General features: G+C 38.3%; 1 protein-coding gene across 2 annotated transcripts in view; it reads right to left on the reverse strand.

Annotated features, from left to right (window-relative positions):
* Positions 1 to 15,193, reverse strand: part of Nrg3 (neuregulin 3) — a 1,055,513-nt gene that overhangs the window by 13,969 nt on the left and 1,026,351 nt on the right. For both annotated transcript variants that reach the window (XM_021203112.2, XM_029541389.1), the window contains exon 7: positions 537 to 664. In XM_021203112.2, the coding sequence (XP_021058771.1) occupies positions 537 to 664 (128 nt within the window). The remainder of the gene's footprint in view (positions 1 to 536; positions 665 to 15,193) is intronic.

Genomic DNA, 15,193 nt, shown 5'->3' on the forward strand with positions numbered 1-15,193 from the left:
CACACACACACACACACACACACACACACACACACACACACACACAGATACCATCTCTATAACAACATATATCTTACAGGCCTAAAGAGAATACTCTCCAGGATTTGCCTCTGAAACATTTGTGAGCTGTGTTTGGAGCACTTGGTGCGTGATACATCCGCTGCCTGGAGGAGAGTTAGGTGTTAGCTTTACAACCAGTGATCAGGCAGGCTAGGAAACAAAATCACACTTTTAATAATGTTTCAAAGTCCAGTCACTTCAGTATCTCATCTGTGCCTGAAGCTCTGATCACGCAGTTCCTTCATTTTTCTGTAGGGAGAATGATGCTACTGAGGGAAGCTGGGGTCGGGGGTGGGATGGGGGTCCGGTCCTGGCTGTGGGATGCCTGAGCATCACCTCCATGGAGATCTATAGTTACAGAATATTCAGTCAGAATATTCACCTCTAGTGGACTCTAAGTTCACTTGCCATTCTCTGGCCATGCGTTTATTTCTAATGTGGACTCACCCACTCCCATCGCGATTAGCTAGCCATACCTGTGGTGCTTGGCAGGCTGGCTTCCTCGGTCAGGAGAAGTGACTTCTGGGAACGACTGGGGAGCCGAAAAACTTGACTCCATTATTTTCTCCAGCGCAGTCACAGGATGCCTATCCGCCTTGGAATACTGTAGGAAATCACATGCAAAGCTGTGAGCTGTGGGTACATTATGAGAGGGAAGCTGGCCATATAAGAACTAGGCATTGAAAAGTATCAGAAGAATGATAGAAAAGTGTATGTATCTCATCTCCCCCCTCTCAAAAATAGATATTAAGACAAGGGAACACATATTTTAACCTAAGAACCCATCTTTAATTAATTGGTAGTAGCTGCTTAGAGTCTTATATTTTCATAAATTCTAAGAATACCTTGGGAGCTAGAATCAGAAAAATATTATGACCACAAGTGGGAAAAAACAGGAATTCAAAATTAAAGCTTGAAATGGTTTAGAAATTCCTTCCAAAAAAATCTCAGTTTTAGACTACACGCAAAACTAAAGAGTGTAGAATTTGAAATTAATTAAAGGTGAGAAGCAAGAAGAATGCAAACATTAAAGAAAAGAACCATGATTTTATTTTCTCTATTTATTTCGATACTGAGGATTGACCCTGGGAACTCTCTCAAGCTTGCTCTGTACTATCCCCTCAGTCCTAGAACATGACAAAAATAAACTCTCTCTGTTTGCTGAAAGTAAGGGGGTATAAATGTTTGTTAAGTTTTGACACTGATGGATACACATGTGTATGACCAAGATAAAAGAAACACATAGAAACCAAAAAAGAAAAATATGAAAGAAAATATTATTAATGTAGCAGAACTTATTGAAGCAAGTTTATATAAAAGAAAGAAAAATACATTGAATAGGGAAATTTCTGTGACAAATGTGAAACCCTCAATGATGAGGGGAACTGAATTGCTAGACTTAAGTAAACATTAAAAGAGAAATTCCCAATGCAGCAATACATCCAACCATCTCCTGTCTAAGGAAACATATTGACAAACAGTGGAGGAAAGACCATGAGATAGATAAGGTGCATGCCTCTAACCTAGTACGTGGCAAGTTGAGGCAGGGGCCTGATGAGTTTTAGGTCATCTTAAGCTGCCTAGCAAGATGGAGTTGCAAAAACAAAACAAACAATAAAATAAAAATATGCAAGGTGGATAAAGACATTACTTGAAAATTATAGGGGTAAAATGTATAACAGTAATAATATCAAGTAAAATACAATTTGGTACTTCAACACAAAATTACTTTTAAAGATGGATATTTCATATAAATGAAAACAACTCAAAAGTAATAAATATTTATAAGTTTTTTCTTCTTAAAAATAGATTCCAATGTACACAGTGCAGCTAATAGCACAGCATAAAACCCTGGAGGAGTTGAGGCTTGTTGACAGCTTTCATTACATGATCAGCAAATACATGTAGCATTGAGTCTGAAGGAAAAGCATAGGATTCAGCAAGAGGTAGTGGAATAGCTGTTATTCATGAAAATAAAGTAAATTTGCTTTCTAGTTTTGCTTTAAAAACAAAAGCCTACTTAAATGACTACAGGTATACAAAGTTCCAAACATATGAGTGAAATGGACTAGGCTAATTTTTTAAATGCTTTCTTAATAAACCATGGAATAATAAATATTTTGTTGACTTAATTCTGACAGCAAATTAAAGAAGAGCATGCTAAACATATTCTGGAAATTATGATATATGTAGCAGTGAGCATGATTATGTGTAATGATAAATATATAAGAGCAATGCACCTTTCAGATTTAGATGAATGAACTCTCTGAAGGAGTTTGATATTAATTTGTGCATAGCCTTAAGTGACAGAAAAGCTTTTCACTAGGACACTACATTCAGAAATTAAAGCAGAAAAAAAGCTTTTATTTAATAGATACAACCAATTAATGTTAAGTTGAAAAAAAATAATTTTTAAGAAAAAAGGCCTAAGTATAAACCTGAGAAAATACTTGCTAGCCCCATCTAGAAATGTTTAATATTGAAAAACTGCCTAGAACCAAAATTTTAAAAATTATAGAAGTTAAAGTATGCTTGTTCCCCCAACTTGTAATAGATTTAGAATGTAAAATAAGAGATTTATTTCAGAGAGGCATCTTGAGGCAAACACCAGCCGACTTTTCCTGAGGAATCTTAATTTTCTAGAGAAATTATTGTAAGTCAGCCACTCATTCCATTTTGTAAAACCCAGGTATTTCCAAGAGAAGGTCTTGAGCCATTAGCTCATTCTGTGTGAATCCTGAAATGGACACTCTGTCCAGGATTGAAACACACCTATTAGCATTCTTGCTTATGGCTAGTATTTATAATACATGCTTTCTAAATCTTTTTAAGTGTTTAGGGTATTGCTATATTATAGTTTTATTCATTCGTTCCATTTGGTACAATAAGTACAAGTAGGTACACATCTTTCCCAGATATTTTTAGAATGGTTTTCTCTCTTAGTAATTTCTGTTAAACCTGCAAGGTCAGCACTCCTTTGGTGAAATGGATGTTGGAGACAGGAGCATCTCAGAAATACTAGCTAGCTAGCCTCATGTAGACACAGTAGAAACCAACAAAAGAGAGACTCTATCTCAAAACAAGAAGAAAGGCAAGGAACAACAACGAAAGTTATTTTCCATCCTCTACACATAGTCTATGCCATGGACAGAAAAGCTAGTATATACTTCATACATCACACACAATTATAAAACAGAATGGGATATTTAGCCTGGGTATCATGGCACATGCCTTTAATCCCAGCACTCAGGAGACAGAAGCAGGAGGATCTCTGAGTCTGAGGTCAGCCTGGCTTACACACTGAGTGACTCAGTCTCAGAAAGAAATGACCTATATATTTGTCCATCTATTCTTCAATCTTTTATTGCCAATTAATTTTTTTTTAAAAAAAGCCATAAGTTATACTGTAAGGAAAGGAGAAAATAATAGGATAGTTTAAAGAGAAAAGTTAAGCAAGAAAAGTGATGTTATATGTTTGTATGGTTAAGAATAAAGCATGGAAACGTAACAGTGGATGAATCTCTTGGAAGAAGACAACATAGAAAGATGGATGATGCACTGGCAAGTTTTATGTCAATTTGACACAAGCTAGAGTCAACTGGGAAGAGACAACCTCAATTAAGAAAATGCCTCCTCAAGTATTGGCCTGTTCGGGAACCCTGTGCTGTAATTTCTTGAGTGATGATTGATGTGGGAGAGCCTAGCACAGTGTGGACAGTGCCATTCTTGGGCTGGTGCTCTTGAATTGTATAAGAAAGCAGACTTAGAAAGCCATGAGGAGCAAGACAATAAGCAGTGTTTCTCAATGACTTCTGCATCAGTACCTGCCTGCAGGTCTCTGTACATTTTTGGGTTTCTGTCCTGATTGCCTTTAATAATCAACTGTGGTATACACATGTAAAATCACCCTTTCCCCCAACAAGAAGTTTTTGGTCATGGTGTTTATCATAGCAATAGAAACCCTAATTAATACATTAAAATTAATAATGGAATTTAAAATCTAGATTCTGCTGAAGGGACCCTGATATTGCGGCCTCTTGTGAGGNTATGCCAGNGCCTGGCAAACANCGAAGTGGATGCTCACAGCCAGCTACTGGATGGACCACAGGGTCCCCAATGGAGGAGCTAGAGAAAGTACCCAAGGAGCTGAGGGGGCTGCAACCCTGTAGGTGGAACAACAATATGAACTAACCAGTATCCCCTGAGCTTGTGTGTCTAGCTGCATATGTAGCAGAAGATGGCCTAATCGGCCATCACTGGGAAGAGAGGCCCCTTGGTCTTGCAAACTTTATATGACCCAGCACAAGGGAACTCCTGGGCCAAGTAGTGGGAGTGGGTGGGTAGGGGAGCAGGAGTGGGGGAGGGGGTATAGGGAACTTTCAGGATAGCATTTGAAATGTAAATAAAGAAAATAATAATAAAAAAATAAAAATAACCATTATATCACCTTGTGATTTATTATTATTCACTAAATAATGACATTGTGCAAAGAAGCATGCATGTACGTCTATAGCCTTATCATAAGTTATCAACAAAAATAAAAGAGAGACCATTCTCTCTGCACTGGTGAACATAGAAAAAAACCAGAGAGATCCTTTGAGTAATTCAGTGTCTCCAAATTTCATAACTTAATGAAAATAAACAACTTCATACATAAAAACTATCAAAATTGACATAAGAAAAAGTGTAACTCTAAAAGCCATAGAACTGTTAAAGATAGAAAGAGCTATATATATATATATATCATTAATAACATTTAAGTGTCTGAAGGTCTCATGGAGCAATGCTGACTCTGATAAACTAATTAGATCTGTCTTACAAGTCTGACAACATACACCTGTGGGTGTTGGCAGAAATATTGTTTTAAGCAATTGTGGAAATAAGTAGGTCTTAAAAGTTAAGGTAAGAACTGCAAATAAGTACTATACAGATACAGTATTAATTGCTTATTTTACTGATGTCTTTCTTGTCGAAGAAAAATTAAGTACATGGGTGGGAGGTATTGAAGCCAGGTGTTTTTCCTAGCCCAGTGTGTGGGCAATGGATGAGGGGCAGTGATTGATAGTTACTAAGGGAGATATCAATGTCAACTAATGTTTAGCCAAGTATACGTACAGATGGTTACATTAAAAAATTATAGCTCTGTGTTGGTCTATGATCTGTTTGCCAAGAGGGCCTATAAGCAAAGATATTTCATTGCCAAAAAATACTCATAGCTCACAGAACTTGATTTGAACAGCATCTGCAATCAAAGAGATATCAGGAAAAAAGTCTGATTCGATGATTGGGCCATATTACCTAGAGAATCAACTTGAAATATCCTGTAGTGTTCAAGACAAACACTTCAAGAGCTGATCAGTTGATATTTACTATCCAAATGACATGGGCAACTGAACTCTTAGTGAAGAAAGGCAGAAAAACCCAATCACAAAATAAAATCATATTGAAATGGACAATTAAAAACTGTATTTGGTTAAAACAGACCATTAAACAAACAAAAATATCATCTCCTTACTTGAACTTCCAAGGCAAGTAGTGTCCAAACTAAAACCCTGGCAACTGGGTCTTTATTTTATGCCCACCTCCTTCATTTTGGGATAAGCTGCTTATCTCTACACGTGTTAATTACTGGAGGAGTGTTTGATTGACTTCATCTTCCTCAAAGGCTTAAGGCACAGGGATAAATCACTTTCTTAATCCTGTAGTCACCTTGAACTCCACAAATAGCAGAATCTAAGAAACAGATCCCTTCTCCTGCACGTGTGGGTCTTTAGCCATGAGGGTGAAGTTATACCCTGAACTCCAGGCAATCCCCACAAGCACTGGCAGTTACTACAGCAATAAGACTTCTCTGCCTCACCTGGCAGGACCACACAACAGTCTGACAAATCTAAAGATTACATGAGAACCAACACTGTTTGCTCATACCCTTGCCCCACCTCTCTTTCATATTTAGTTTGAGCTCATGCCTGTACCTCCACAGTGGATGTGTGATAACTAGCTTCATTTATTTATTCCCTTTATTTTGCCAAGATAGCTACATTTAATAAGTCACCTCTAATTGCTTTTTTTCCTGTCACCCATCTTTTTAATTAGCATATTGAATAAGGAGGCTAAACTGAGATTATTGGATTCTGGAGCACAGAAAATTTCCCTGAAATAACTGGTTATAACATTTAACTCTTTACATTATAAATCCAAATATAAAGTAGGCATCTATGAGTTGGTATAGAGATTATAGAATAAATAAATGAGCAGATGAGAAGAAGCTAATCACTGGCCAGAATAAACAAATGACTCACACAGGCTTTGTATACTCAGGAAGAAATACTCCTTCTTATTTTTTATATGCAAGCTACATATGACCACCTCTTTCGAAAGAGTACTCTGAGCAGAGGATGAGAAGAAACAAGTATCTGAACAGTAAGAAAACTTGAAAAATACAACATCAGAAACAGTGCACTGTAACACTGATCACTCATCACACAGACAGTGGCATTCCTGATGTGATAAAAAAATAAAGAAAAAAGCAGTGCTTCTTCTGCATAGACAACAAACTGTAACACCACTACAGGAAAACATCAAAGGAGAATCCTATAAAACACTAGACTAGTTCTACTCAGAACCACCCAGATCAACAGAGACATCCCAGTGCTCATAATCTGACAAGACTAAGAGGGAGCTAAAGATGTATGGCAAGGATAAAGCAAGGCTGTTACTGGGTGAAGCTACAAGAGTACAATCAAGCAAATAAATCAATAAATAGTGAGGTAAAGAATCTCATATTTCAGCTAGGAGTGGTATTCAGTTATCAATACAATTTATTAATAATTTATTAGTATTGACTTTAAAATTTTTACAACTGTGCCATTCCAGTAAACACTGCTAAATTATCATTTTCTACTATGAAAAACTAAGTATAGAATATGTGAAAAAATCTATTAGTAGTAAGTTTTTCTCTAGATCAAACCTATTCTCTTCAGAGTATATCTAAAATAAAAGAAAAATATGGAAAAAAAGTAAGACACTATGAGCACATACCAAGAATCTAGAGATTAAAGAAAGAATTCACTCTCTTCTTAGCTTTCTAGGTATCTCAGCTGAGGGCTCTTAAAATCTGTACCACTGACTGCCAAATGCTTCATCTGTATCAAGCCTTCCTCAGGTAAATCAGCTTAACTGCCCTCGTCAGAACCTTTCTGCATTTACGATAGGTCTACACTAACAGCATTTATTGTAGTTTCTCCTAATGCTCTTGGGAAAAGCTAAGACCTGCATATTGGGTGGATTTAACTCTCATATATGAGTTCAATGGTGTTTGAGCGTTCTGGTCAGCAGCCTGTCTTGACCTCTCTGTGAGTATCTTCTAGGATGCCAAAAAAGTTTAGCAGTAGACCCCATGTACTTTCTTTGATTCAGATCCTGATGGTCTTGTGTTTATGTTTTATTATAAACTCATTTTGAAGAAGACACAGAATGTAATTTATTAGTGAATAAGGAGATTCAGCCATCTACTCACTGCATCACAACATACACATGAACGATTTACTTTGTTCAAGACAATGTAGACCCTTGGGGGAAGCCCTCATCCTAATCACCCTCCTGTGTGGAAGTCCTCACTGGGAGTACTGGAGGCCATCCATTGCCATCTGCCCCCTTGCTGCCTTGCTCCTAACAAACTGCTGGTGGTGTGTTGGAATCAATAGGCTTGTCAAATTAAGCAGGCTGGTATAGGCAGTAAAACAAGGGCATTGTTGTTCTCAGGCCTGGTGCATGCACACAGTGGGAGTCAGGAGATTAAATGAAAGCAAGCCTTCTGTTGGAAAGCATTGTTGACAGAGCTGATAATCACCTGTTCTGGAACTCCAGGCCATAAAGGCAGGAGGAAGGATGTTTGAAAACAGTTCTAAATGCATGTCTTTCTACACTGTTCCAGGCTCATATATGAATGTGTCAAAACTTCTTTATTACCAGTACAACTGAAGAGACGAGAGCTCAAAGGTTAATGCCATATTTTCAAGAGTGGTTTTTATTAAGGGTAAGTAATTAAAAGCAACTTGCCCAATGTTGCTTTGAGAATTTTTGTGCTTGTATAGATTAGTAGCAAGAATTCTTAAGAACTTTCCCAAGCTTTCCTAAAGCAACATGTTATAAGTCCAGCCTTCTTGTAGACACAATGGACAGCAAGCTCCCTTTCCATCTCCCTCCTCAGCCAGGTCCTCCCTCAGTTTGGGTGCTGAATACAAGCTAGAGCATTGTCTTACAGACAGCTGTTTTTGTCTAAACAGTGATGCCCTAACCTGCCTGCTAGAGACTCTCACAACACCCCTCTCCACTGCCTGTAGGTAACAGCTCACATTAGATCCTATATCGGAGGGTTATTTACCAAGCAGATGAAACCTGTGGAACCAAGTAAATGTCCTTTCAGGGTCATTTCATTCACTGTGAGAATTTTGAATTATTATGGCAACTTATCAAGTGTCAGCTGTTCACCTAATACTTAGTAATTACTCAATATGTATGTGAAGGTAAAAGTGGAATGAACAAGTTAGTACTTGATATCTTGACCAACAATTCAGGTTTATAGAACTATTCAAAAGAAAGCAATGCTTTAAAGATATGATTCCTAGCTTAAACATAAAAAAAAAAAAAAAAAGTCAATGGCTTCTACATACTCTCACCACTCAACTCAAACATAGCTATGGAGCGGGTTTCAGACCTCCCTATATAATCATTCAGAATCTTTTCTTCATATTTTTTAAGTATTTTGGAATATTATACATTATAGAATAAGATATTCTTATTATAGAATACTATATCTATGTCAATTTATAGTATAAGATATGCTTGCCTATGGTCTAAGAAACCAGGCCCTATACAGAGAGGCAGTGAGCATGGTAAAAATACATTTAACCCTATTGTACTACCCAGAAGTTGAAAGCATCTCAGCAAATATCAGATTTCCAGATCACCAACTAACCAAGCCCCACTCAGCTACCCTAAGAGGAACAACTCCTGTATAACTCCCTTCATGCTCCTTTCCCTTCCCCTGTAATGTTACATACACTATCCAAGATTATTCCCTCATAGCACAGGACCTACTCTTCTTTAGACACCACTAAGAGTAGATTCCATGCTACATTCACTCAACTAAAGCTTCCTATATTGAACTTTGGCCATATTGCCCAGATGCTATATTAATAAATCCCTTGACTGAAGGATGATTCAACTTAAATCTCTTTATTTCTCTTTCCTCTCTATGTCCAAATCTAATATATACCTGTTATATTAGCCTGTGAACATTCTGAGGACACCAACCTTAGGTATTAACACACACACACACACACACACACACACACACACACACACGATAAGTTTTATTTTTTAAATAAATACACTCCTACCCATTATTAAATATGGTTCTCCCTTCTCCCTTCTCCCTTCTCCCTTCTCCCTTCTCCCTTCTCCCTTCTCCCTTCTCCCTTCTCCCTTCTCCCTTCTCCCTGTAGTTGTTGGCCACTGACCCACAAGAACAAAGGGAGAAGGGTTAATGAACAGAGTTTTAGGAGGCCTAAGAGTACAAATGGAAACGACAACATTCCGGGACCTTTTAATTATCAGAGTAGCGTTAGAGATCCAGTAAAGAAAATATTTCCTTCTAATAAAGAAAAGAGAATCGCTGGATGGGTAGAGACATAACATTCCAGTTGTGGAAGTCAATTATTTGGAAAAGAAATCTCCTCTCATGAAGGCATAGCCACTTGAAGCCATACTAAAGAGATGTGGAATAATTATCCTTTTAATAGGATAATGTATTTTTCCTTCTATATTCTCATGCCATATCTCAGTCACTTAACAGCAAAACCATGCCTCTTTATTAGTCAACCAACTTTTCAGAGTTACTCTGGAAACTTACTTTTCCTTTGTGTGTATCACTGTGTGTGTGTGTGTGTGTGTGTGTGTGTGTGTGTATGTCTGTGTGCTTCATCACTACTCTAAGCATGCCTTTGCATTTCCTAATATTTTAGAGTTCATTCTTTTTCCAAAGTTTCCTTTTTGCCATAGATTGCTTGTCCATCATGGGGCTGACATCCATTAAAGCCTAATTCAAAAAGCATGGCTTCCTTTCTCTGTGTCTCTACTCTCGCTCTAGGCAGCTGTCGAGATTTACAGTTTGCCTGCTTCATAGTTTTATTTCAAACTTTAATAAAATTATACTTAAGTTACCTTTTTAGGTTTGTACTTAAATTCTCTCATTAATAAGACAAAGGCCCTCAAGAGGGGACTCTCGCTTCCCCATAATTCTCATTAAATGATACTATTACCCATAAACCTATCTTTGGAATGGCTACATAATTTTCTTACCTTTCTTTCTTGTTATGAGTATGCTTTCTTGGTCTTATGTGAGAACAGATCTACTCCCTTTTAATGACTTTTCTATCTGATCCCTGAACTGCATTGAGAGGGTTCACATTATTGTCTTGATGGCTCTGGGGGTCATAACTCTGTCCTCAGCTTCCTCTCATCAAGGACAAAATAAATGAGTAGAGTTCGTCTTTAAATCACAAATAGTTTACTTGCAATTGGAAGTAAATGATGGCTGTCTCTAACACACTGTATATAATCTACTCTCACATATAGCCAGAGCCAAGTGTGTCCAGATTGTCATGTGACTTCACATGACTCTTTCCCCTTCTGTTAAATGACTGTAGAGTTAACTCTTTCTCATGAATTTTTAAAGGACTGAAGGGAGACTGTACACAGATGATACACTTGTTAGGCATTGCAATTTGCAAGGAATTTTAGAATAGTTAACCTGGGCTTCAAGATAAAGCAAAGATTTGTCCAGTATGATAACCAAGTAGGATATGATGGACACAGGTGCCCTATTACTATTTAGGGGATGAAGATCAATGCCCAAATCATGACAGGAAAAAAGGTAATAATGGCTGTGGATGGAGGTTCACAGTTCTCCAGTGATTGCATTTTCAACCAGAAAATATAATCTGGCTATCTGTAGCGCACCCCCCCCCACCCCCAACATTTGAGGAAGGAGAATTTTTGTTATGTGCTCATGCTTACATAGAAAGATTTTTCAGAGTCCTGATCTGTTACTATTGCACTCCAGCACCACTCTTCCTCTAAGTCTCAAAGTGTTTCCAGACTTACTTTATAAGGAAGAAAGACACACCACCTTCTCCTGAGAGTCCTTTCTCTTTGAGAGGTTTTACCAGTTTACTCATGGAATTGAATCCCAACCTCCAAAAACTACATCAGTCTTCTGCAGATGACATCACAGATGTGACCCTGCTTACAAGTCAGTGCACCCACTCAGTCCTTCCAATCTTTCCCATGTGAAGCAAATAATTTTTTTTTTTTTTTTTTTTTTTTTTTTTTGCTACAAAAAGCTGTGAGCTCACCTGCTGCGTGCATTTCAACACTTTCCAGGATTCCTACAATGAGGCAAATTACCCCATTTAACCTGGAATCAGAGGCTACCTGGCTACAGACATACCATTCAGCTTAGTTATTAAGCTTTTTGCTTGGGATATGGGATCTCCCTCCTCTCTTAGAAGTCTTTGGAAATCAGCAGAGGGTACCACTTTTGGTGTGGTAGAACTGAAGAGTCACTCCTCAGAGTCCTGTCATACTGTATATGGAATTAAGTTAATAAATATCCTAGCACATTTCTTACCCTAAACAACAATGTTTTCTTTGTCTTTCTGTCTAATCTACACTTCTTAATGACACTCCTCTCTGGGTTGCTGAGCATCTCTTTGCATACAAGTTTGGTTTAATGGGGTTTAACTATGTTATATCTTCCTAATTCTCTCTTACCTCAAAGCTCCATAATAGTCTGAAGGCCCTGTCTCCTAATATACATTTGTCCTCCAGAGCAATTATGTATTAGTTGTTTATAGACTGCTTCCATTACACCCTTGTATTTAACAATGTATTCTTGACATTGGTCTTTCTTGCCAGAAGGATATACACATAAATAATAAAATAATATATATGACATAAATGGTGAAATATCAGGTATTTAAATAAATAAATATATATATATATATATATATATATATATATATATATATATATATATATATATATATATGAATCTTGAGAGTATCTCACCTCCTGGGTTTCTGGTACTTTCTCGAATGTCCCGTCCCACTTCCCACTCCCAGAGGCTGCTTATTTCCATTAATTCTCTTGGCCCTCTGAGCTTTCATCCTGTTGCCTCCTCCCCATATCTGATCCTGTTCCCCTTTTTCTCTCCCCTTTCCATCTCCCACCCAGATCCCTCCCTCCCTCTGTCTCCTGTGATTGTTCCCTTGCCCCTTCTGAGTGGAATTGAAGCCTCCTCACTTGGGCATATCTGCTTGTTACACTTCTTACAGTCTGTAGGTTGTATCCTAGGTCATTTGTACTTTTTGGCTAATAGTCACTTATTAGTGAGTACATACCATGAATGTCCGTTTGGGTCTGAGTTACCTCACTCTGCATGATGTTTTCTAGTTCCATCCATTTGCTTGCAGAATAGATGGAATATTTGAGAGGATGGCCTTGTTTTTAGGGATTCATTTAATGGGGGGATGAGGGAGCACACCAAGGCCTAACACTACTATGCTATGGTGTGCTTACAGATGGGAGCCTGGCATGGCTGTCCTCTAAGAGCCCCTACCAGCAGCTGACTGAGACAGACGCAGATACTTACACCCAACCATTGGACTGAAGTCAGGGACCCCTACGGTTGAATTAATGGAAGGATTGAAGAAGCTGAAAGGGAGAGCAACCCCATAGGAAGATCAAAAGTCACAACTAACCCAGATGCCAGGGAACTCCCAGAGATTAAGCCACCAACCAGGAGCATACACAGGCTGGTCTGAGGCCTAGCTCATATGTAGCAGAGGTCTGTCTGATCTGGCTTCAAAGGAAGAAGATGCACTTAATCCTCAAGAGATTTGAGGCCCCAGGGAAGCAGGAGGCTTGATGGGGGAAAGCATCCTTTTGGAGGCAGGGGGAGGAGGAATGGGATGAGGAACTGGGGGGAGAACTGGCTGGAATATAAATAAATAAAATATTTTTTAAAAAGGAAATATACAGAAAATAAATTAAAGAATTTGAACAAAGAGAAAGAAGAAAATGTCCTAAGTCCAGAAGGCTACAGAAGAAAGGGGAAGAGGCAGGGGAGAGAAAGAGATCCTAAAATCACCTGTGCCAAAGGTCTTCCAAATGCTGGGAACCCTATAGACAGCTCATTTCTCTCTTAGTAATTTGAAGCACATTTTAGTCAGGGGAAGAGAAGGGAGACAAGATTAATTAATTTTTTTCTTTGAATACTATTGATAATAATAATAGAGAAAAAACCCAAGTGCCTACTACAGTGGATGGATGGAAAAGCTAACTAGTCATCTCACCTTGTGGACAATTATACAGTTACCTCAAATGTGTGTGTGGCAATCATATAGAAAGCAGTAACTCTTATAGACCTGACCTCTTTTCATTAATTATAGCCTATAGCCTGTAGAAACTGTAGCCTCACACCATGGATGCTTTGATCTACACGTTGATCGCCCTAGAAGAGTTGAACAAATACTAACTTAGTCCAGTGGATCAGTTCTGCTTTCCTCTGATGACTCTTCCTTCTTACGTGCCTGCCTGGAATCAAAATAGAACTCAAGAACCCTGAGATACCTTTCAGGGTTGTTCCTACTATACCTGATGACAGGTCCTTGGGTTCCTTTCCCAAAGTATTTTCTGAAAAGGGCTCATGATCAGGAATATGGATCTCCTATGCTAGCATGTCTCTCTTGAGGACCCAGAGGCCATTTTTTGAAATGTAATCATCCAGAAAGGTAGAGACTCTCTTCCAGCCCCATGGAAAGGTAGATTTCTGACCCCAATATTGGCCAGCTGATAGACACAGCTGCCTGATGGCTTTTACACTGTCCAACCCTTTGTACTCTTACTTACTTACCACTGATTAAGCCCTTGCTCAGCCCTGTCTTATTCCTGTCATCCTCCCTTTACAGGGCCTGGTCACTGTTTAACCAATTGAAATGAAGAACAGTTCACGCTGGACCCCTTTTCTCTTTCAATGTTATGTTACTGATTACAACCTATGCCTTCTGCTTCCACAGGTGTCCAGCTTTGTTTATCTTTCATGGGACCAGTTGCTAAGGAACTAAAGCCCTCATCATGGTGGTTGTTGAAGGTGCTGGGATTGTGCTCATCAGAAATCATTAGCAAAGGCATTCTCTCTGTTTCTGAAAAGAACAATCCTACATGTTGCCATGAATAAAAGTTTAAGGAAACTTTGCTGGGAAGCAATTCAGATTTATGAATTTCACATTAAATCAGCTAAGTACATCTGTTACACTCATCATAATGGCAACTTTTGGGTAATGATTTCTTAGAATCACAAATGATGTGCAAATTTTCAGCAATTTAGGCATTTGGAAGGGCATGCATACGTCCTGGGTGATTGCCTATTATCCTCAAACACCCGGCTTCTACCATGGCCTTTGTTCTTTCATTTTATGCCTCAGAATCTAGAAGCATAATCTCATGTGGGGGCAGAGAATTAACCCTACTAGGCATATCTCCACATGTGTTAGATAGCGTCCCATTTTCTCTAATTCACTATTTGGTAATGTAACTCACAAACCGCTAAAAGTACTTCCCAAAGAATCAAACAGGCAGAGTGTGTTTGCCTTCCAGGTTTATGATCCACATACAGCATCAATCCTGCTATTAGCAGACGCTACTCTGTGACATTTCTCATTAACCCTAACCAGCAACTCTTCTTGCTTTTTTATAATATGACTGGGATATGAATCAGCCTCCAGAAGTATGACATTGTATCTGTGTGATAGATCTGACAAAAAGTAAAGACAGTAGATTATAGAACAACTAAAACTCTTGTCTCTGCCAGTGACCAGTTATTAATACCAAACACACACACACACACACACACACACACACACACACACACACACACACACACAGAACTAGAAGACAATTTAAGTAAAAATTGCTACAATGCCAAACAAATTATACAACTCTGCTTACAGATTACTTATTCCCTTAGTGGTGGTTTGAATAAAAAATGTGCCCCCCCATAAGACCA

This window comes from Mus pahari, chromosome 8, assembly GCF_900095145.1.
Source record: "Mus pahari chromosome 8, PAHARI_EIJ_v1.1, whole genome shotgun sequence".
Taxonomy (NCBI): Eukaryota; Metazoa; Chordata; class Mammalia; order Rodentia; family Muridae; genus Mus; species Mus pahari.